The 22,368-nt window shown below is 42.7% G+C and overlaps 1 protein-coding gene across 1 annotated transcript in view; it reads left to right on the top strand.

Annotated features, from left to right (window-relative positions):
• Positions 1-22,368, top strand: part of hlcs (holocarboxylase synthetase (biotin-(proprionyl-CoA-carboxylase (ATP-hydrolysing)) ligase)) — a 46,866-nt gene that overhangs the window by 18,086 nt on the left and 6,412 nt on the right. The window contains exons 7-8 of the mRNA XM_084941325.1: positions 19,827-19,894; positions 21,143-21,303. Coding sequence (XP_084797451.1) covers positions 19,827-19,894; positions 21,143-21,303 — 229 coding nt within the window. The remainder of the gene's footprint in view (positions 1-19,826; positions 19,895-21,142; positions 21,304-22,368) is intronic.

The following is a 22,368-nucleotide window of genomic DNA, read 5'->3' on the forward strand; positions in this document are numbered from 1 at the left end:
AGGTTTTAGACATGTCCTTGATCCAACACACCTGATTTAAATGGCTAAATGACCTCCTCAACATGTCTTGAAGTTCTCCAGAGGCCTGGTAATGAACTAATCGTTTGAATCAGGTGTGTTGACCCAGGGTGAGATCTAAAATCTGCAGGACACCGGCCCTCGAGGCCTGGAGTTCGAGACCCCTGCTTTACACCATATCATTCACTGCATTTGGCTTGAAATGGGCGAAATAACATAATCTTATTTAGAATGCTCGAGACCTAAAAGTACAAACTATGGAGTCGACTATAATGTGTCATGCTCCCTGACCTGTCCTTTCACAGGATGAGCCTGTGTTACTGACCCATATATGCCTACAGTATGGGTCAGTATTTACACGTTGTAGCCCATAACACTGCCATACAGGTCAGCTGTCCAAGATCTTGTTCTTTACCCTGTTATGTCCATCAGTGTGGAACAGGCTAAATCTAGACTCATCACACCACATGAGTTGTTGCCACGGCCCCAGGGTCCAGTCTTTATGCGTCCCAGCAAACTGACATTTGTTTCCAATAAGTCTTACTGATAGTTTTTGTACGGCAGTACAACAGTTCGGTGTTTGTCCCTTGAGTTCTCGGCACATAGCTTTGAGTCCTGTATCCAGCTGTTTCCAGGTATTATTGCATTGGACATTTCTTAACTCGTATTTAGTAGAGTCTGTTTCTTTCTTTGCTTGATGCAGGCCAGTAATTTGACCCATCTGAAACAGCTCGACATTTTTCCACTAACAGGTTTTCCATGAAAACATGTTGGGTTGTTTAAGGAATGAGAAGTTGCTCATTTCCTGATTTTGGATAAATCCAAACAAAACAAATAATTAGTAGTTCTTATTAATTTCCTTGGTTAACTCCAGATGGTGACTTGTTTTGGGGCTGGGCAGTGTTGGGCATGATAATGTAAATGAAGTGCTAGTTGGAGCACCTTCATTCATTAAATGTTAATAAATAGGCAAATGAAGCAGGAAAAGATTATCACAGCGGTTGCTGTAAATTCATATACAAGCTCGTATGTGGAAAGTGAGATCAGGTCTTTACATGGAAATTCAAACATGGTTTGAAAATCTTTTCTTGTTACTGAGCCAAACACATCAATCCCAGAGAAATCCATGGCTGGGTTGTCTTTTTTTGGCTAAATTGGTAAATGGATTTCAGGGTATGTTGATGCACAAATTTGCATATTTAAGAGAGAAAATGGATATTTCTTCCAACCTTGCTTAGAATTCTTGATGGCAAACCCAAATTTTCAGGAGCAAGTAGTCATAGAAAGTACAGAACCTTTAGATTACATTTTAAATCACAAAAATAATAAAAATATCTTCTGGTCCCTAGCAGGTCTTGAAATGTATGTCAATATTTATCAGATGAACACCAACACATCACACACGTGTCATTATTTCTATTCATTGTCTTTTTTTTTCATGCTTGGGGCTGTAGTCTGTCCCAGCTGTCAGTGTTTATCTGACACTAATTTTGTCAAAATGTAGAAGCAATGTGTGAAAACCTAATAACTTCCTATTACATGTCCAAGCCTAATAGGCATTAAGAGGGTAAGTAGCAGAAATCAGATGCGCTAATTGCTAATCAAATGCATTAATTGATCATCATCAGTGTGAGCACTGCTATAAAAGCAGGAGTTTTGGCAGTTTGCTGGTCTCGAGTGAGGCGTGTTAACACAAGGAGGAAAAAGGCCAGCAATGATCTTAAAAAGTAACTCTCTTCTGGGAAGCGATAGAAGGCCATTTGCAAACAACCTGCGGTACAAAACACTATTTACAATTAGAAGACATTCAATACAGCTGCCAGTCTTTACAGGAGACAACCCGATGTCACCCTAGTCTCAGACCATGAAACACTCAGAGAGCATCTCACACTCTACAGGTATCAGGTAGCATATTAAAGTTTATTATAGTGCCATTAGAGAAAGATTTAACAAGTTGGGCTTGTTTGGAAGGGTTGAAATCCTCTTCTCTGTAAAAAGAACAACACCACAAAGTTGCACCTGAACGAACGACCATACTTCTGTACCAGTGTCCTTTGGATGGACGAGACCAAATATGAGATGTTTGAGCGTAATGCACAGTAGCACGTTTGGTGGAAACCAAACAGCGTACCAGCACAAACACCAATGGTGCCAGTGGTGAGCACAGTGGTAGAGCGATGATGGTTTGACCTTGTTTTGCAGCCAGAGGGCCTGGGCAGTCATGTGAAAGACTGAAGTCGTACAGAAAAGGATTACTCCAAGTTATTTCTGCTTCACGTGGTTCATACATGGGTTCTGCATTTGGCTGAACTTTTGTTAAGTCAATAATGATTTAAATCTAACCTCAGATGTAAAACACACAGTTTTACATCTGAGGTTAGATTTAAATAATTTAAGCATATGCATGAAAGCTTAGAATTAAGACAGAGTGTACTTCCTTTAAACTCTGACTGTGCATGTTTTTTCTGTCATGATGGTTTGCACAGAATACACCCATGCAGCTAACATTAAAACCACCAGCTAGTTTTGTGTGTAGCTCAGTTTGGATGTTGCCTGCAGACATGGGCACTGAAGCTTTGCTGGTGTGCTGTGGGGTATGCCAGATTGTGGATCAGATGTACCTGCACATCCTGTGCATGCTCAGTCAAACTGAAGTCTGGGGACTTTGGAGGTCAAGATAACACCTTGGGCTCATTGGTTTCTGCAGCACACATGTGGGAGGGTTCGACATGGCAATGAGGTGTGTGTTGTTTTTGGACCAAAGATTAGGTGAGTGGTACTATCATAGTAATATCAGCATGATTACCAGGACCCAACATGCTGTTTTTTGGAGTTGGCAGTGCTTCCAGTGTTGTGGCTTATAGCTGAAGATCCTGTGAACACAAGTCAAAGCTTTTCACTCGCTCTCTTGTGACCTGACTGAGATTAGGAATCAATCCCTGGCTAACAACACTGCACTAACTGTGCTGACATTTAATATCAGCTGTTAGTTATACACTAAAAATACATCTTACAGTGCAGACACAGCTTTAACAAGGCCCAGACCGCCAACCTTGCACATGCATATATGCATGTCATGCATGCAATACATGTTGAATAAGCAAAGGGATAATGGAGGACAGACCACTGGATGTCACAGTCTCTCCATGATGTTCACTCACTAGTTGGTCAAAGTGCCTCTTTATGAACGTTTGACTGCAAACAACGGAGAGAGAGAAAAGATAAGACAAAGTTTTCAAATGCATGTAGTGTTTCGTACTGGAACTGGGCTGGAACTAATTTAATGCCCAAGTGACCTCACTGGAGCAAAGGCAAGTTGCACCTAATAGACTTCTTTGTCTGCATCCACACATGTGACTGAAAGTGGCTGTTGAGCGGGTCGATGAGGCAGCAGGTGGGAGCAATTAAAACTGTCATAAAGTTTGAAAAATGGATCGTAGAGCAGCGCTGAGCTGATTGGAACAGACAGTGTTGTCATTAAGCTTATGCAGAAACTAAAGCGGGGTGAATAAGTAGGCCATACAACCCCAAACGTGTTGCTGCAGTTTGATTTCACTGCTAATGTTTGAGTTTCCAGATGTTTCTCTGGAGTGGCCTTGATTAATGTTATTATTAAGGAATGCCTGTTCTATTTCTCCAAGCATTTGTGTTTTTTAAGTAGTCGTGATCCTTATTATTTCAAGAGAAAACCACTTTTTGAGGGGGGAGAACTGACAGTTTTAAACAGTTGTAGAGAAACATGGGTAAACTGGTCTGGAGCCTCCATGGATCAGGCTTTCTCCAGTTCAACACAAACTGGTGGGGACTTTGTTTTCCTCAAGCTCTTCAACTTTCAGTTACTTTAAAGTAGATTTCAATTAGAAAGCAGTCTCTGCTTTTGGCACATGGCACATCAGCCGTTTCATTTTGTCTGTTGCATCTGTTCATCTGGTGATAATTTTGCTTTGCCATCAGATGAGGTATCCTTTAACTCCCTTGACTAAACCTTAGAGGTTCAGCATTGTCTTCATCTTTTGGCTCATTGGTCCCAAGGTGCTCTGTGTTCAGTAAAATGGCCTGTATTTGTATAGCGCTTTACTAGTCCCTAAGGACCCCAAAGCGCTTTACATGTCCAGTCATCCACCCATTCACACACACATTCACACACTGGTGATGGCAGCTACATTGTAGCCACAGCCACCCTGGGGCGCACTGACAGAGGCGAGGCTGCCGGACACTGGCGCCACCGGGCCCTCTGACCACCACCAGTAGGCAACGGGTGAAGTGTCTTGCCCAAGGACACAACGACCGAGACTGTCCAAGCCGGGGCTCGAACCGGCAACCTTCTGATTACAAGGCGAACGCCCAACTCTTGAGCCACGATCGCCCTAGCAGTAGTGATGTGCGGATCGATCCTGAAATATCGATTCCTCCGATACCAGTCATTTATGTTCTAGAATCGATTCTCACATTAAAATATCGATATTTTAGTAATTTAGGGTAAATTTGTAGTTTATCATTAACAGGAACACAGTGGAAAGAAACTATCCTTCGGATTGTCTACATTGGAAGGAACTAGTTCCTCTTCCGCCTTTCATAGTCATGTGTGAAATATGGCTGTATAAATGTGGCAGCCCCTTGGCGTGCGCACTCACAACAATGGCTGAGCATAATTGGAGTTATGTGTGGACGTGTTTTACATCCACAAACAGCTGAGACGTGGTTTGCGATACATGTGGCAAGAAAGTGAGGTGCTGTGGCAACACCACAAATTTGTCAAACACCTCAGAGTAAATCATGTCACAGGATATGACGAGCGTAATGTTGAGGTGAACTGAAGAGGAGGACAGGGACAGGTGCTGCTAGGGCAGACAGACGTCTCTCACGGAGTCCTTTAGTGCTGCAGGCAGGCAAGGTGTTCAAATAACTTCAGGTTTTTTATTTCTATATGATGAATTCTGCATTATTAAGTGATAAGAACAAGTAATCTGATGTCCTGTAATCATTATGATGATATAATTTGAGATACAATAAATAAAATATGTTTTTGTACAAAGTATCGGATCAGTGTTGTCGATACCACCCTGAATATTACTTTGTATTGGATCGGAAAGGAAATCAGTGGTATCGCACATCACTAGTGTTCAGAGCTCTTCTGTGTGCTCAGGTTTTAAAAAAAAAACTACATCAACAGTGGATTTTATATCAAACAACCACGACATGATTGAAGACTTTGAGCTTGAATTTAATAAGAAGATGTTTAGGGATCACAGACATCTTTGAGGGGCTCAGAGGTCATTGGAAAAAGTAACAAATTTAAATGTAAGGATTTGTGTCAATAATTAGATGAATGAAGTGTAGAACCCACAACATCACCAAATACTGCATTTCCTGCCCGGAGATGCTCTGATAGATCTTTATTACAGCACCTTCAGTTGCTCCTCGTTTGTTGTGATCATGTGACTGACTTGGCCACTGGAAAAACACCATTTTTCTTTGAGTTGAGACGTGTTACAAATGTGTATGGATTGATACACAAGCTTAAAGTGACAGTTACTTTTGTGTGTCATTTTTGAGGACTCACAAGAGGCCGTAGCTCAGGTAGAGCATCTACTGATCACAGAGCTGCTGGTTTGATCCCTGCCTGCTATAGTTTTATATTCATGTTAGATAGAAAACACTTCAGTAAGACAAAGCATAGAAAAAACTGCTTGTATCAATGGCTATGAATGAGGCAAGTTGTATATGGTGCTTAGTAGAAAAGCACTGTATAAGAAATAAGTCCGTGTGCTTCAGTCCATACAAAGCAATCTGGCTACAATGAAAACAGCTCTACAAATGCATCCAAACCTGAGGAAAAAGTGATCATTTATACAAGTTCAGCTTCACAAATCTTTCAAAAAGCTTCCTGTGCACACAGATGTGTAAAAATACACATCCCAATCAAAATGGCATATCTGGCTTCCACTGTGTCGCTGCCTTTTTTCAAATGAAACAGACGTTTTCTTCTTATTTGGTTCTTTTCTAAATAAAGAGAAAATCGCGTCAACATAGCTTCTCCATAGCTTTTACGTCCCTTCGTTCGGCTACAACTACAATCGTGGTTTCATCAGTCCAGACTGTCAGAAGCTTTTTTTAGATGGTTTCTGTCCTGAGCACTTCAGTCACGTCTTCATAGTCTGATCTTCATTAACCTGTGAATTTTATTCAGAATGTTTATGCATATTCATATGTTATAATATTGAAAGGGGATTGATACCATAATTCTGAATATATTTAGGTGAAGTGTTAGAGCAGCACACAGTGTGTTTTTTAATTGTTGCATCGATGAACACAGCTGTAGATGTTGTTTTTCACGGTAAGCTACGTTTTGCTCCTGGACGTAGAATAAATGGAGGATAGAAAATGAGCCTGGCATAAAAAAGTGAGCTTTCATATCCACCATCATTTATGGTGATGTCATACTTGAAAATTTACCTGAAAGTTTTATCAACAAGAAATCACAATTACTGTTTGCTGCCAGCAGAGTGCTTTACACTCACACTGCACACAGTGTATGCTGTCCACTCTGGACAAAGAACAGTTCATTGATTGACCCCAAATTATCACAAGCGTCTGTAAACTTTTGATCACAACTGTATGTTTGTGTGATTCTAAACTGCAAAGGAAGTTTATCTTTCAGACCGTAGCTGTTACCAGGTGGGCCGTCAGATGAGTCCTCATCAGGTGAGGGCCACCCTTCCTAGCTGCTTCACCTTTTTAATCCAAGGACATCTTTGGGTGGTGCAGCGCCAAATCACAACAACAGTCTCCTCAGGGCGCTTTATATTGTAAGGTAGACCCTACCCTAAAAAAAACAAAACAAAACAATCATATGACCCCCTATGAGCAAACACTTTGGCGACAGTGGGAAGGAAAAACTCCCTTTTAACAGGAAGAAACCTCAGACAGAACCAGGCTCAGGGAGGGGCGGGGCCATCTGCTGCGACCTGCAGCTAGCCTATCTTCAATTCCTGATGGTTTCTTCTAAACAGCAGCCATAACCTCCCGTTCTATGCCCCTTCACCCAAATCCTTTTTTTTTTTTTTTGGCTTGGACCCAGTGACTCAGAGGGCCTGTAGCAATGGTTGACGGGATTTCCCAGCATGTATCCAGCATTTACAGGGTATTTGCCTTCCACTGTGCTTCAGGCACCTTTTTTGGGCCTTTTCCCAGCTTTATTAGATCGGGACAGTGAAGACTGACAGGAAGACATACGACAAAGGGCCGTGAGTCCACCCTCAGCCATACAGCATGTGGTTGCCTGAGCTAAACGGGCGCCCCTGTACTTCAGGTGTAGCTCATTTCTGGGGCTTGGCAAGGTGTTGTGTCTGAACCTCCCCTCAATCTTGCCTTTTTTCAGCCCAAGGTATCAAGTTATGGTTTTGCTTCCCAGTTTATCCATCTTCTTTTCAGCAGCTCTTTTCTCCCGCTGGTTCACCCAGGAACCAGCGGGAGAAAAGAGCTGGTGGTTACTTCTGTAACCACCAGCTCTTCAGCTGTGGAACTTTCAAGATCTAAACCACATGGAAATCTAGCTTCCTGCATTTGTCTGTCTGGTTTTGGTCCCTGGGTATGGCATAGTGTTTGACACAACCAGGGAGAAAAAATCTGCTCTGTTCTCCTCACACTGGTAAGTCTGTCTCTCAGTTGGGCCTAGAAAGCTTCACGTCGTCCTTATCGCTCTCATGTGCTCACCGGAATACTTTGTTGAGGTGTCATCCGCCTTTTATCAGCGTGACGTTCCTCAGTCTCTCTTTTGCTTGAGGCTGCTCATCTTCTCGGGCATTTCTCCTCTTCCTTCTGGCTGCTGGCTCATGGTGTATCACTTGTGATTGGACTCGCTCTCGCTTTTTGTGGAGATATGGAGATGTTTAGGAGAGGGAGCAGTGGAATTTGTAACAAAACTGTTGGCAATATGGTGCCAAGAAAGTAACTGAGTACTGCATCAGGAAGTCAGGAGTGGCAGAGAAGTAAGTGAGGGCTGTGGAGAACATGTAGGAGTGACAGGGTGGAGACGAGTGGTCAGAAGGATCGCAGCAAGAGTGAAAGGGAAGGTTTACAAAATGGGAGTGAGATGTGAGGGGTGTATGCTACGAACAAAGCTCAGCACATCCAGGCTTTCTTCGAATTAGCGAAACCTACGCTGTTTATTTCTGATCATCAGAGCAGTGAAATTGGAACTGGACCCATTGAAACATTAAAGCTTACTGTCCCACAGCCATTCACACACATGTTGTTTGAACATGGTGTGTTCCACTGTTCAGGTCATAATCAAAACATGCTGAGCATAGATCATAAAAAGTAAGAAATACTTGTATGTAGTTCAGACCTGAGTGAATAACAGAGTCGGTGGTTACAGAGGCGAGAACGTGTGTTTAAACTAGAGCTGCAGCTGTAGTCTGCCCGAGCTTTCAGACACTGATTTACTTTGTTTAGCTAGCTGAGTATTTTTGCACAGATATATTGTTGTTCCTGATGTTTTATTGTTCATGATAAGAAACCTCAGCTTTATGGATTAGGGAGGATATTAAGGGACTGGTCTCTCATTTCTCGCAGTTGTGTTTGTTTAACAAAAGTTTGAAGAGACGAATTTCAGATATTAGAGTCCTTTGAAGTGACAATGACCGAGCTTTTCTTCTGTCAGAAGGAGGATTATGCATTGCCACAAATGCTAATAGACACAGACGGTCTGAAAGCAAAGTTCCTGCCGGTCAGCGCTGCCTCAAACTGAATAGCTGATGAAAACGCAGGTTTAGCTGCTTGAATGAAGAGTCTTGAAGCTGAGGCTCAATGGCTGGCAGGCTGTGTGTTTGTTCAGGGTATTAATGCTTTGTCTGGCTGTGAGCAGCTAATTACAGTCAGCACTGAGACACAGGACGGTGTTCTCACAAGGTCACACCACACTGGAATCTCATTGTGTGTCAGTGAGAAGCTTCACACTGCAGTTTCTGTTTTAATTTCACTTTTGAATTTGTTTATAGACTTTTATTAAAGGGAGGGGTTGTACGTGGGAAGATGTTTTCTGGTAGGAAATGACATGAAAGTCTCACTGATATTATGGCACCTTTGTTTCATCTGGCAAAAACTAGTGTAAAAATGTGCTTTTATTTACTTGTTCCTCAGCAGTTTGTGAGTGTTTGACATTTTTTACATTTTAACAAAAGCTTTCATTTTTTTTTAACCTTGGTTCTCCGAGTGAGAGACTATCTCTCGAGTCCATTACATCTTCCACATGTATGGGGTATGACCCCCGCTGGGTCATGGTGTGTGGAAACTTCTTTAAGACACTCCAGCTAGCCTGGACACGGCCCACAGCTTACATATAAAACAGCTGCACAGATGTGAAACCGGTGATGGTTTGATCGGCACATGTCTCCGAGTGGCCTGAAGGTGGAGAGATAGTTTCTCAGTCAGAGAACCAAGGTTACAATGTAACCGTTCTCTATCATATCGAGGCTATCTCTCCAGCCCGTTTCGTCTTCCACATGTACGGGCTAACTCTGTGAGTCACCCCGCGAGGAGACAGTGCAACCGAACCCAGAGTGAATGTACCAATGAACTATTTAGAAATGTACACATATACATGCTACCCCGCAGCATCAGGGAGGCTGCTGAGACAGTCTCCCAACAGCAGACCCAACCACGACACACAACACCCTCACACAGGACCACACACACGCAATCGGTCACACATGCTCACTTTCAGGTGTAGATCAAACGATCACCGGTTTCACATCTGCATAGCTGTTTTATACCTAAGCTGTGGGCCGGGTACTGCCACTGAGCCTGGTTCTGCCGGAGGTTTCTTCCTGTTTAAACTGAGTTTTTCCTTCCTACTTTTGCCAAATGCTTGCTCACAGGGTTTCATCTGATTGTTGGGTTTTTCTGTAAATAAGAGTAGTAAAAGTTTAAAGATAAGATAACTCTTTATTGTCATTGCACAGTCATACATAGTACAATAGTACAATGAAACTGGAAAACTGTCCCACATCGGCACAACGTACAACACGACACAGTAACTTAAGCAATGAAAAGAAGAAGAAGAAGTGAACATGAAAACACGAACTGTTTAACCATTGCAAACCTGCATTGTAAGACTGTGACATTGGACTTGTTCTAATCAAATCTTCTGCTCGAGCCGTATGTTTCCTGTCATTATTTTCCTCATAGTTGATTTTTAGTGTGAGCGTTGATGGGACTGGTGGGCATATCAGTAAGCAGTTGGTGTTTTGTTAAGGTTTGTTAACGTGCTGAAGTGTTTATTGGTGGAAAACATGAGAGACTACGAGAGGCCACTCAGCTAGCCTGGAGAGCATAATGATTCTTTTCCTGCTGTGCTGAACTTGATCCCTGGGTCTGCAGCAACACTGACTACATGTTCACGTCTTTGTAAGAACTTGGACATGAAAACCCAAGGGTCCACTTTTTGCTCTTGTATTATATTTCCCTTATTTTTCAGTCAAAAACTGACATGCATAAATGAAGAGAAGCAGTAGTGGATTTGCACTTGTGGTCATAAAGAGTCAGTTTTCATTGTTCTGTGAAACGTATTTTTGAATAACCCAGTTTAAAACCATTGGCTTTGTAAAAACGACTGTGAAATTGCAGCCTCCGTAAATAATGTTAGAAAATGGTGTTTTGGTGTAAGAGTCACACAAATAGGAAAATTCTGTGAACAAAAAAAACAACCGTACGAGATTGTTTTTCCAGTTGTCCACTCACCGTTTGTTTGGACAAGCAATCGAACTTCCAGGCTAACGGTGTGTGTGTGTGGGACGAGGTCCTGTTTCCTGTGAACAGTACATGCTGCACAACGGCTGTGGTGGAAACAACATGGATTCCTCTTCTGTGGCAACAGGTTAGACCATAAAAATCAAATTGCCCTAGTTGACCTTGCATGCTCCACCTGCAATTATAAAAAATTGGAAGCAGATGCCTAAACGTCCTCAGCGTCGTATTTGGAGAAACATATGGAGGCGTGTTTGACTCAGTCCTGTGCTGGGGAATCCAGCGCAACGCAAGCCATCCTGCAGGAAAGATGGTGGCACCAAGAAGCTCCTTGTTCCTTAAAGAAATACTTATCAGGCTCTCTGTGATGATTCTGAACAAAAACGATGGCTGCACTAGTCAGTGATGACAGAAACAGAAATGAGGAGCCACTGGAGGGTCTTTAAGTTTAAGCAGAGGTCAGCTGCAATTAGCTGTTCCCACACAGCGCCACTTAGGTCACGCAGTGATGACGAAGGCATGCAAAAGTCTGTTTCAGTGATGAAGTCAAAACAGCACCAAACCTGCAGAGGAGGTCAGTTGGTGTGTATGTGCTACACTACTGTGTGTGAAGCCCATAGCTGTGCATGGAGCAAATCGCCTTCTTTGGTTCATGATTGCAAACCCGTGTCTGTTGTATCCATTTAAAGCATGCAGCAGACACGAGTTTGCAGTGTGTGAGTGCAAAGGAAGATAAACTCCAGACTCTGAAATCAAGCTGAAGGTAAAAACTAGCTACAGGTAGAGTCGCGTAGTCCAACGTGCTCTTTATGTACCAGAAACATGCTCCATTGTGACATGCTGTGTACAGACTGATTTGAATCCCATTCATTTTAAGACGCTGACTCTAATGGATTGTTGAGCATTGCTGGCCTTTCCACACCAGGCAGTCAGCAAGGCAAGGTCGTTGGTGCCTCAGCTGGCCGCTAGTAATGGAGCAGCCCTCTCTCATTGATCACTTCCAATAATGCTATTTGGAAATGATAATTTCTGCTGCTCCAGAGTATACAGGATTAGCTCAATTAATCACATTTACAGATTAGTTTGTCCTCCCTTATTGATCATCCCTTTGTTGCTGCACCAGCATCAATGCAAACACGTTTATCTACTGCAAATCCTTTTTTTAAAATGAGCATTGATGGCAGGAATAATCTTTTCATCTGGGATGCTTTAATCTGGGAAGTAAGTGGTGAGTGATGTGGACCTGGGTGGCTGGTGGCAACGTTGGAGGATGCAATAATCTCTGTGTTTGGAAAGTCTTCATCGTGTGTGTTTTAGGACACATCCGTGCTTTGGATGGACGTGAAAGCTGTTCGGTAAAAACCAGACTCCACTCTTCTCTTTGTTTGCTGCCTCATAGCTGTGTGTGAAAGATGGCATGTAGCTCCTCATCACAGGATGACTCGGGTGGCGGCCGTTTATCCTCCTGACCTACCTACGGGGTCTGACGGTGACACCCTCGGCTCGGCTGCCGCCTAAACAGAGTTCAGAGCGTGCTCCTCCTCTCTCTGTGTGTCAGATGTGCTGCTTTATAGAGCAGGGCGATATGGCCAAAAATATTTATCACAATATATATTTGAAACTTTGCGATAACGATATAACTGACAATATAATTGATGCGAGACAAAATACAACTCCACAACTTTACTAGTGCAAAAAACCCATCCATTTATTTTCATTTAAACAAGCAGCTGTTTTATGTGCATTAAAGCTATATAAAAATTTAACAGTGCAAATGCAAATTCCTTGCTGAAAGTTTAACCAAAAGGCATTTCCAGTAGAAATGGGCTGACATATCCTGAGCATAACCATGTATAATACCCACTGAAGATTAAAAGAGGTGCTTTGCAACATTAAACTGCAGTGTGCCAAATAAAAAAGTCAAATACGTATTTTTTGGACCATAAACTGCACGGGATTATAAGACACATTAAGCGAAACAAAGCAGTCAGATAAATCAAACTTTATTCAACTCATTCTTCTTGCTTCCTCCACTTCTGTACCATTGATTCATTAATGCTGTATTCTGTCACAGCGGCTCTATTCCCATGTTGTTGCAGTATATTAATCAATAACCTCGTATTGTGGATGGATTATCTCAGTTGTTCTCCTGACTGAAGTTTGGTCCGTTTACAGCATCCTGCCATGCGATTGCATTTGTCTCTAACCATCAGGAACCCTCACGTTAACTTTTATCGAGTTGAATAAAGTTAGCGTTCATCCTCCAGCTTCACTGTGTTTATGCTATGCTAACATAGCTGTGTCGCTAGCGATCACGTAGCACATCATTATATAGCAGCTAGCCCAACTTCAGTAACCCTACAAACGTCACTGCTGTTTAGTTTTCTGTCTTCATTTATGTTGGAAGTGACAGCAGAGCTGTACGTTTGAATTCTTTCAGAAATCTCTGTCAGAACATGCTACATCATGTTTAGGTGGAAGCTAGCGAGCTAACTTCCTGCTAACTTCTAATGCTGTTAAATGTAATAAATTCTGTTTTCATGGATGCCTGGATGTTAAACATAATTGTTACACCTGGTAAAGCAGCAATGCTGATCTAACCATTTCGACTGCAACTTCATTTAAATCCAAACACATCTTCTGATGATGTCACAGACTAATATCAGTTTTCAAGACTTTTTAGAAGTGAGCACATGGTGCCAGTTACTGGGCAGCAGAAACATTATTAAAATGTGTGCTGTCACCTGTTTTTACCCCTCAGCCTTAAAAGGCTGATTGGCTGTATTCATCACCCAACGGGCAGGTGGGCAGGCAGCATGGACACCCACCTGTTGTGAAGGCAATAACTCAAGAATGAGGCAACGTAGCATTTTGAAACCGACACTAGAGGTGTATCTACTAAAAATGTGAATTTCAATAACCTCCAGCTCAAGGTCAAAGTCACAGTTTTCTGAAAATCTTGTGAATGCATTAACTCCAGCATGAGGCGACATTTTTCAAATCACCACTGCAGCGATGACAAAGGGTTTGAAAACCCCTGTGATCCGAAACAAACGTGTCTTTAAAACAGGGAAAAAGATTCAGCTACATTCCTCCTCTTTACTGTCAGCTCATCATATCCAAAAGATATCCTTTCAAGACTGACGTAAATTTTGCTCTTACTCCTGACCTTCAGTGGACAAAAGCCAGAGAGACTGGAGTGGGGGTGGGGGGGTTCATACGAGGCCCTGTCACTATTATGTCTGTCCTACAACATATATCATAATCACCTGTACCAATGACCTTGGCTATGAGCCTAAAGGCCTATGAATTCAATGCTAAGATAGGTTACAGTGGAGGTTACGCAGCCTGTCCTCTCACACCTCCCTGAGCTGGAAACACTTCTTAGAGGCAGCGTGCTACAAAGCTCTAAGCACAGCTGGGAAACCCTCTCACTGGGACTGAGCTTAAGCTTGATTGACCCCACACCAACTTTGCATTACAACAGCAGAAAGAGTGTGCTGCTTCAGTCTGTATTCACTGACCAACAGTTGCCTTGAGTCAGTGACTGAGCTTTAATTGCATTTGGAGCTGAATGTAAACACAGTGCTTGGATCAGTGATTAGAACCTTGCAGAGTAAATGTTCAGCTTCATTGTACCAATGACCTGCTGCCTGGCTGTGGTTGGGATGTCAGCGGAGCTCCTGAAAATGATTCTGCTGCTGCGTAAAGGTCAATGCTTTTCCCTGGGTATGCAGTCCATATAAATTCATCTTCTTAAATTTTTGTGGGTGGCTGTAGCTCAGGTGGGAAAGCAGGTCACCTGCTAATCAGAAGGTTGGTGTGGTCGAGCCCCGCTTGCTCCAGTTTACATACCAAATGTAATGGCAGTATACTAACCCCAAGTATTGAAATGATACAAACATACGAAGAGCATAGAAAAAAGTGCTCGGGTCCGTGAAACAACAGTGAAACTCAGAGAAGAAAAGTGTTATTTTTATTTGTCACCAGCCCAAATTACAAGACTTCTGGGCAGCATGGTGGTGCAGTGGTGAGCAGTAGCACCTCCCAGCAGGAAGGCTGCTGGCTAGCCTGCTGTCCTGGTGCGTTTGAGTCTCCTCTCTAGTTGCTCTGGCTTCCTCACACAGTCCAAACACATGCTTGTGCATTTAACTGAAGATTGATGACAGCTAGATAAAGGCAATAAATGTGTCATAGATTACGTTTTTTATTGATGTGTTGTTCAATGTGACTTATAGTCTAAAAGCATTATGTCATTCATACATACATACACTTGTGGTCAAAAGTTTACATACACTTGTAAAGAATATAATATAATGGCTCTACCGAGTGTCCCGTTATTTATAAAATAGATTTTTCTCTGATAGAGTGATTGGAACAGATACTTCTTTGTCACAAAAAACATTCATGAAGTTTGGTTCTTTTATGACTTTATTATGGGTTAACGGAAAAAAGTGATCACATCTGCTGGGTCAAAAATATACATACAGCAGTGCTAATATTTGGCTACATGTCCCTTAGCCATTTTCACTTCAATTAGGCGCTTTTGGTAGCCATCCACAAGCTTCTGGCAAGTTTCTGGTTGAATCTTTGACCACTCCTCTTGACAGAATTGGTGCAGTTCAGTTAAATTTGATGGCTTTCTGACATGGACTTGTTTCTTCAGCATTGTCCACATGTTTTCAATGGGGTTTAAGTCAGGACTTTGGGAAGGCCATTCTAAAACCCTTATTCTAACCTGATTTAGCCATTCCTTTACCACTTCTGATGTGTGTTTGGGGTCATTGTCCTGTTGGAACACCCAACTGCGCCCAATACCCAACCTTCTTGCTGATGATTTTAGGTTATGTTGAAGAATGTGAAGGTAATCCTCCTTCTTCATTATCCCATTTACTCTCTCTAAAGCACCAGTTCCATTGGCAGCAAAACAGCCCCACAGCATAATACTCCCACCACCATGCTTGATTGTAGGCATGGTGTTCTTGGGGTTAAAGGCCTCACCTTTTTTCCTCCAAACATATTGCTGGGCATTGTGGCCAAAAAGCTCGATTTTTGTTTCGTCTGACCACAGAACTTTCCTCCAGAAGGTCTTATCTTTGTCCACGTGATCAGCAGCAAACTTCAGTCGAGCCTTAAGGTGCTGCTTTTGGAGCGAGGGCTTCCTTCTTGCACAGCAGCCTCTTAGTCCATGGAGATGCAAAACACGTTTGACTGTGGACAATGACACCTGTGTTCCAGCAGCTTCTAATTCTTGATTCTCAGTTGACTCTTCACTAGAGCTGGGCGATAGAACGATAACGATATGTATTGCGAAATAACTTTTTCTCGATAGAAAAATTAAACTATTGCGATAGGCCTCACCACTCTTGTCCTCTTAAAAAAAAAAAAAAGAACAGCCAATCCAAATTAAGTAGCGCAGAGCCGAACCAATCACAGCCGCAGCGTCACGTCACGTGACTTGTTACGTACAGCACAAGTGCCAAGCCGCACATGTGTATTTGTTTGGGAAGCAGCCAGCCGCCGTGCCGCCCGGGTAATGGAGGAAACGAGTGTGCCGACTAGAGAAAAATCAACCGAGAGCGTGACCGAAGGTTACCGAAGAGAAAACAGATGATGGCTCCAACGCCGGAGAGATTGTCGAACGGAAGAGCCATAGAAGTTCTGTAGTGTGAAGGTATTTCAGCTATTTCAAGTATGACAAAAAACAGAGTAGCGCGCACTGTAAATGTGCCGAAAGCAAGTCTGGAAATACAATAAAGCGGTGCAGCTCAATCTCTGACTGGAAGCGCTAATTCGTCATTCGGCTTTTGTCAGACTAAAGTAACTGTTAAAACTGTTTGAAAAGCTCAGCTATACAACAAGGAGAGATTGAGAATTTCCTTTTAGTTCTCAGTTTATTTGATATTGACAAAAGTTAGTCAATTTTGTCTGTTCTTCTGTAAAACAAACTAAGATTTATTTTTAGAATTAATATTTTGTTTCTAAGTGGAATTGACAATTTAGTAGTCTGTTTTGTTTGTTCTATTTTGAAACTTAAACGCTTTGGCGGCTGCCTCTTGTGTAGTTTGCAATATTTGCCTTTATTTATCTGAAAAAGTCTCGTGTTCCTTAAGTGCATCTACCCTGTTGAACTTATTATGGGAAATAAATATTTAAATCAAAACAAGCTGCTGATTATTTCACATTTTACTTGTGAGCAACGGCACATTTAAATCTTACAAATATAGTTATTTGGCTTATATCGTGATATATATCGTTATCGCCTGAAATTAAAAAAACATATCGTGATATGAAAAAATCTTATATCGCCCAGCTCTACTCTTCACCCTCCTGACCAATTTTCTCTCAGCAGCAGGTGATAGCTTGCGTTTTCTTCCTGATCTTGGCAATGACGAAACAGTGCCATGCACTTTATACTTACAAACAATTGTTTGCACTGTTGCTCTTGGGACATGCAGCTGCTTTGAAATGGCCCCAAGTGACTTTCCTGACTTGTTTAAGTCAATAATTCGCTTTTTCAGATCCATGCTGAGCTCCTTTGACTTTCCCATTGTAGCGTTTGTGGGTGTTTGTATCCAATGAGCCCTATTTAACTGGCCTAAGAGAAGTCACCAGCTGTAGTCACTCATAATCACTCACAAGAAGTTAAGAGGCCATGCTATGAAGCTCAGTTCACTGACAACTTTCTAAGTCACCAAAATTGCTAATTCATGTTGCTGTATGTATATTTTTGACCCAGCAGATGTGATCACTTTTTTCTGTTAACCCATAATAAAGTCATAAAAGAACCAAACTTCATGAATGTTTTTTGTGACAAAGAAGTATCTGTTCCAATCACTCTATCAGAGAAAAATCAGAGTTTGAGAAATAACGGGACACTCAGTAGAGCCATTATATTCTTTACAAGTGTATGTAAACTTTTGACCACAACTGTACATACATGCATTCCATCTCCTAATTGCTACTCTTGGTAGCCGGGGATCGGTCTGCCAGGGCCTCACTCCGGGCCGTCCTCCAACACACATTGCCCCTGACCCCCACGGTGCCTCCTGCGAGTGGTGGGCCTACAGGAGGATGGGCCCATCTCCCTTTTTTGGGCTGTGCCCGGCCGGGCCCCATGGACTAAGGCCCAGCCACCAGATACATAACAGTGTTTGGTGTGAACTGTAGCCAACAGTAATGGACACATGGTTAAGGAGAGCTGTTTAAAACAAATCCCTGACTAGGCAAACTGACACTCTGAGGAAGGCTGTGCTTTTCAAATTTGAAATTCTGACTTTCATTTGAACGGTGAAGGGAAGCACGAGTGTAGAGCATAGATAGGACTGGAAATTTAGGCTTCAGTTCAAGATTTGTTGACCATGTCCAGTCCCCTTCATGGTCACATGGTCTGTTTTTCTCCTACTGGACCTAAAAACTGAACCTACCTGTGCAAACTTGCTTTTATTTATTTCTGTCTGTTAAAACTGTTTTAACTGTATCCTCTTGTATTGACGTGGTTCTCCTGCAGCACATTTCTGCTAAATTGAGTCCAAGTCTCATTCTCCTAATCACACACACATTCATATAGTGCTCTTATCTATATCTAATCAGACTTATCTAAAGTAGACATGCACAAAGTATTTTGCATCATTCCTTCATCATATAAATCAGCGGTCCCCAACCCCTGGGCTACGGACCGGTCCGTGAGGCATTTGGTACCGGGCTGCGAGAGTTGACACTCGGGTGTGAAATTTATGGTTTTCAGGGATTTTATTGGTTTTTATCATTATTTTTTATCATTTTTATCGTTAACTCGGTTTCTTTGGGTCCTTTCCTATGTGTTATGAATAAATCTTCTTTGTTTTTGGTACCGGTACTGTTTTTTTTTTTTCTTGTATGTATCCGCGAAACCTTAAAGACCAGTCCATGAAAATATTGTCAGACATAAACCGGTCTGTGGCACAAAAAAGGTTGGGGACCGCTGATATAAATGATTAGTTAACTTACGTTATTGGATTCTTCTTGGTCACTGTCCTGGATCTCAGTTTGGAGTGGCCAGGTTGGGAAAAATAAACACATATTTAGTGAGATTGTTGGATTTAGTAGAGAGACTGAATTAAGAGAATTAATCATTAGTGTGACAAAGAATATCACTTTCACCGATGGTCTTATAGAAAATGATTAAAGCTATACAACACTCTTTACAGTAAGCTGAAGAAACGTGTCTCTGTGCACGGGCCTGCTGTGGCTCCTCTGCTGTGTTATCCAAAGCAGTTGGAATCAGTACTGTAACTGTTTTTCTGTAAGAGCGTCACACACATCTGTTCCCAGGATAACACTGGAAGTGTCACGGTTTGCTTGAGGACTCACACGCAGGACAGAGGCACAGTTGGTATTTATTACAGTTCCACCAGGTGTATATACAAATAGTACAGGGGTAGTGCTATATACAAAGCGGTGACAGGGAAAAGGCTCCGGAGAAATCCAGGTAGGGAAAAGACACTTGCTCCTCTTCTGACTCTCTCCTATCGTGACCAGTCTCTCTCCAAACACTCACAAAAAAACAGGAATCCACTCGGGGAATGCAGGGTCGGGTCCAGGGGATCTATGTACACAAGGAAACACGTTAGAGGTTTTGCGCAGGGAAGCAAAAGAGAACTTGCTCAGAGCTGGGCTGCACTGACGCGAGTCACACACAACGATCCAGCGATGAGTAGAAGCCACTCCCTGGCTTAAATGCTGGCTGCACTGATGAGGCCCAGGTGTTTCCTCTTCAGAGGGGCGTGGGCCGAGGGCGTGAACCCGCCATGAGTTCCGCCCTGGCGAGAGAGAAAGAGACCGCTACTAGTCAGCGGCCTGCTGATCCCCTGGCCGTGACAGTAAGAAGTGTATAGATGAAACTCGCAGGTTTGCCCCGGTGAGCAGTTGCATTCGTTACACGTTCACTGTGTTACTTTTGCTTCCTTGCGAGTAAAATAAACACGTTGGAACTCGCTGCTCTGTGTGTCTCACTTCATAAGAGAATTTTTGAAACATGTCCCACAGAGACACTTTGACACATTTCTGTCTCTCCTCAGGCTGACTGTACACTTACCAAGAGACATGGGTTTAATAGTAGTAGCTACTCAACAAAGCCAGGGAAGAGGTCAGTGCATTCATTTTTTATTTTCATTTTGTACGTACACTACCAGTCCACATTTGGACACACCCTCTTATTTAATGGTTTTTCTTTATTTTTACTGCTTCCACATTGTAGATACAAACTGAAGACATCAAATATATGAAGCTAGATATATGGAATAATGCAGCAAAGAGAAAATGTATAAATAACTCTGAGGAATCTAAAATATAAGACATTTAAAGTAACCCTTTGCTTTGTTCTTAATGACGTTGGGACCATCTGTTGTGTTGTGCAGCAGTCAGGTTGGTGCACAGCTGACAGGCCTATTTGACAACTGCTAGAATTCATATTATGGCAAGAACCAATCAGCTAAGTAAAGAGAAACAACAGCCCATCATTACTTTAAGAGCTGAAGGTCAGTCAGTCGGAAAATTGCTAAAACACTGAATGTGTCCCCAAGTGGAGTCGCAAAAACATCAAGACTACGATGAAACTGGCTCACATGAGGATCGCCCCAGTAAAGGAAGACCAAGAGTCTCCTCTGCTGCTGAGGATACATTCACCCGAGTCACCAGCCTCAGAAATTACAATCACAAGCAGCAGCTCAGATCAGAGCCCAGATAGATGCCACACAGAGCTCCAGCAGCAGACACATCTCTACATGTTCAGAGGAGACTGTGTGAATCAGGCCTTTGTGACTAAGGAACTAAGGAAAGGCATCAATGAAGGCAAACTGGCTACCACAGCATCCTGCAGCCACATGCCATCCCATCATTTACTCCTCAACAGTAAAATGACCCCAAACACACCTCCAGGCTGTGTGAGGGCTGTTTGACCAAGAAGGAGAGTGATGTCTGTGCCAGATGGCCTGGCCTCCACAGTCACCTGACCTAAACCCAGTGGAGATGGTTTGGGATGAGATGGAGCGCAGAGTGAAGGCAAACAGGCCAACAGGTGCTCAGCATCTCTGGGAACTCCAAGACCGTTGGAAAACCATTTCAGGCGACGACCTCATGGAGAGAACGCCACGAGTGAGCAAAGCAGTAATCAAAGCAAAGGCTGGCTTTGAGAGTTATTTCACACTTGTTGATTACTGCATAATTACATATGTGTTCATTCATGATGCCTTCAGTTAGAATCTACGATGTAAACAGTATGAAACTAAAGAAAAACATTAAATGAGAAGCTTTGTTCAAACTTCTGACTGGTAGTCTATTTCACAGTATGCTTTAGGTGTTTGGTAAAACTTGCTGCTTGTGTTTTGTGCTGTAGGTCGGGGAAGGAATGCCTGGCTCAGCCCTCTGGGTTGTGCCATGTTCACTCTGAATGTCCAGATTGAGCTGAACTCCAAGCTCGGACAGAGGATTCCCTTCCTGCAGCACCTGGTTGCTCTTGCTGTAGTGGAGGCTGTTTGCTCACTTCCTGGATATCAGGTATCCCGATATCTCCATAATAACATTAAGACATCCAACTGTTTAGCAGTCCATGTTCTTATTACAGCATTACTACCAGTTAATGTCACTGTATTAAAAGCATTTTATTCGAAGCACTGCAGCGTTAGGGCCTTTTTCCTGCTTAGATGTTCTTCTATTGTTCTAAAAGATGATTGTGCCCTTACTGTAAGTTTTATTTTATTCATTTTTTTAGGTTTTTCCTCATATACCCTGTGTTTGTTCCCCCATCATTAGCCTAGTATTTACCCAAAAGTTGATTCTGTTCATCTGGACGTTTTCAGTGGGAGAAACGTTTCGTCATCATCCAGGCGACTTCTTCAGTCTCAGCTGACTGCAGGTTTCAATCTTATAAACAGGACATTTGCATAATGACTGAAACCAGCCCACTGAAGGAACAATGGGCTGGGAGGTCAGTTTATAATCATCAATATGTAAATTCTCATGACCATTGATCAACAACCACTGATCAATGTCCATGAGTCCCACTCACAGAGAGTTGGGGAATGGCTGCAATCACAGCTTTGTAAGATGGTGACAGATGTACCCTTAGGCCCCTCCTCCATTCAGAGATGGTCTTTCCCTTTTCACGTAAATGGCCTCCTTGACTCCGCCCTCAAACCAGCGTTCCTCCCTGTCCTGGATGTTACATCCTCATCATTGAAAGAGTGTCCACTGGCCTGTAGGTGTAAATAGACTGCAGAGTCCTGGCCTGACGAGGTGGCTCTTCTGTGTTGTGCCATCCTCTTAGCCAGAGGTTGTTTTGTTTCCCCGATGTATAAATCCTGCCAATCCTCCTGCACTTAACAGCGTACACTATGTTACTCTGTTTGTGTCGGTGTTTGGAAGATACTCCTGACATGTACGGGATCACTACGGGTTTTCACTTAGCGTCCTGATGACACCCAGTTTGTGCTCCAGTGGATGATGAGAGTCAAACCTTAAATACTGATCCGTATGCGTAGGTTGATCAAGGAACTGACCTCCCAGCCCATCGTTCATTCAGTGGTGCTAGTTTCAGTCCTTGTGCAAATGTCCTGTTTATAA

This window comes from Perissodus microlepis, chromosome 10 (assembly GCF_051167445.1).
Source record: "Perissodus microlepis isolate ML-2025 ecotype Zambia chromosome 10, ASM5116744v1, whole genome shotgun sequence".
NCBI classification, from domain to species: domain Eukaryota; kingdom Metazoa; phylum Chordata; class Actinopteri; order Cichliformes; family Cichlidae; genus Perissodus; species Perissodus microlepis.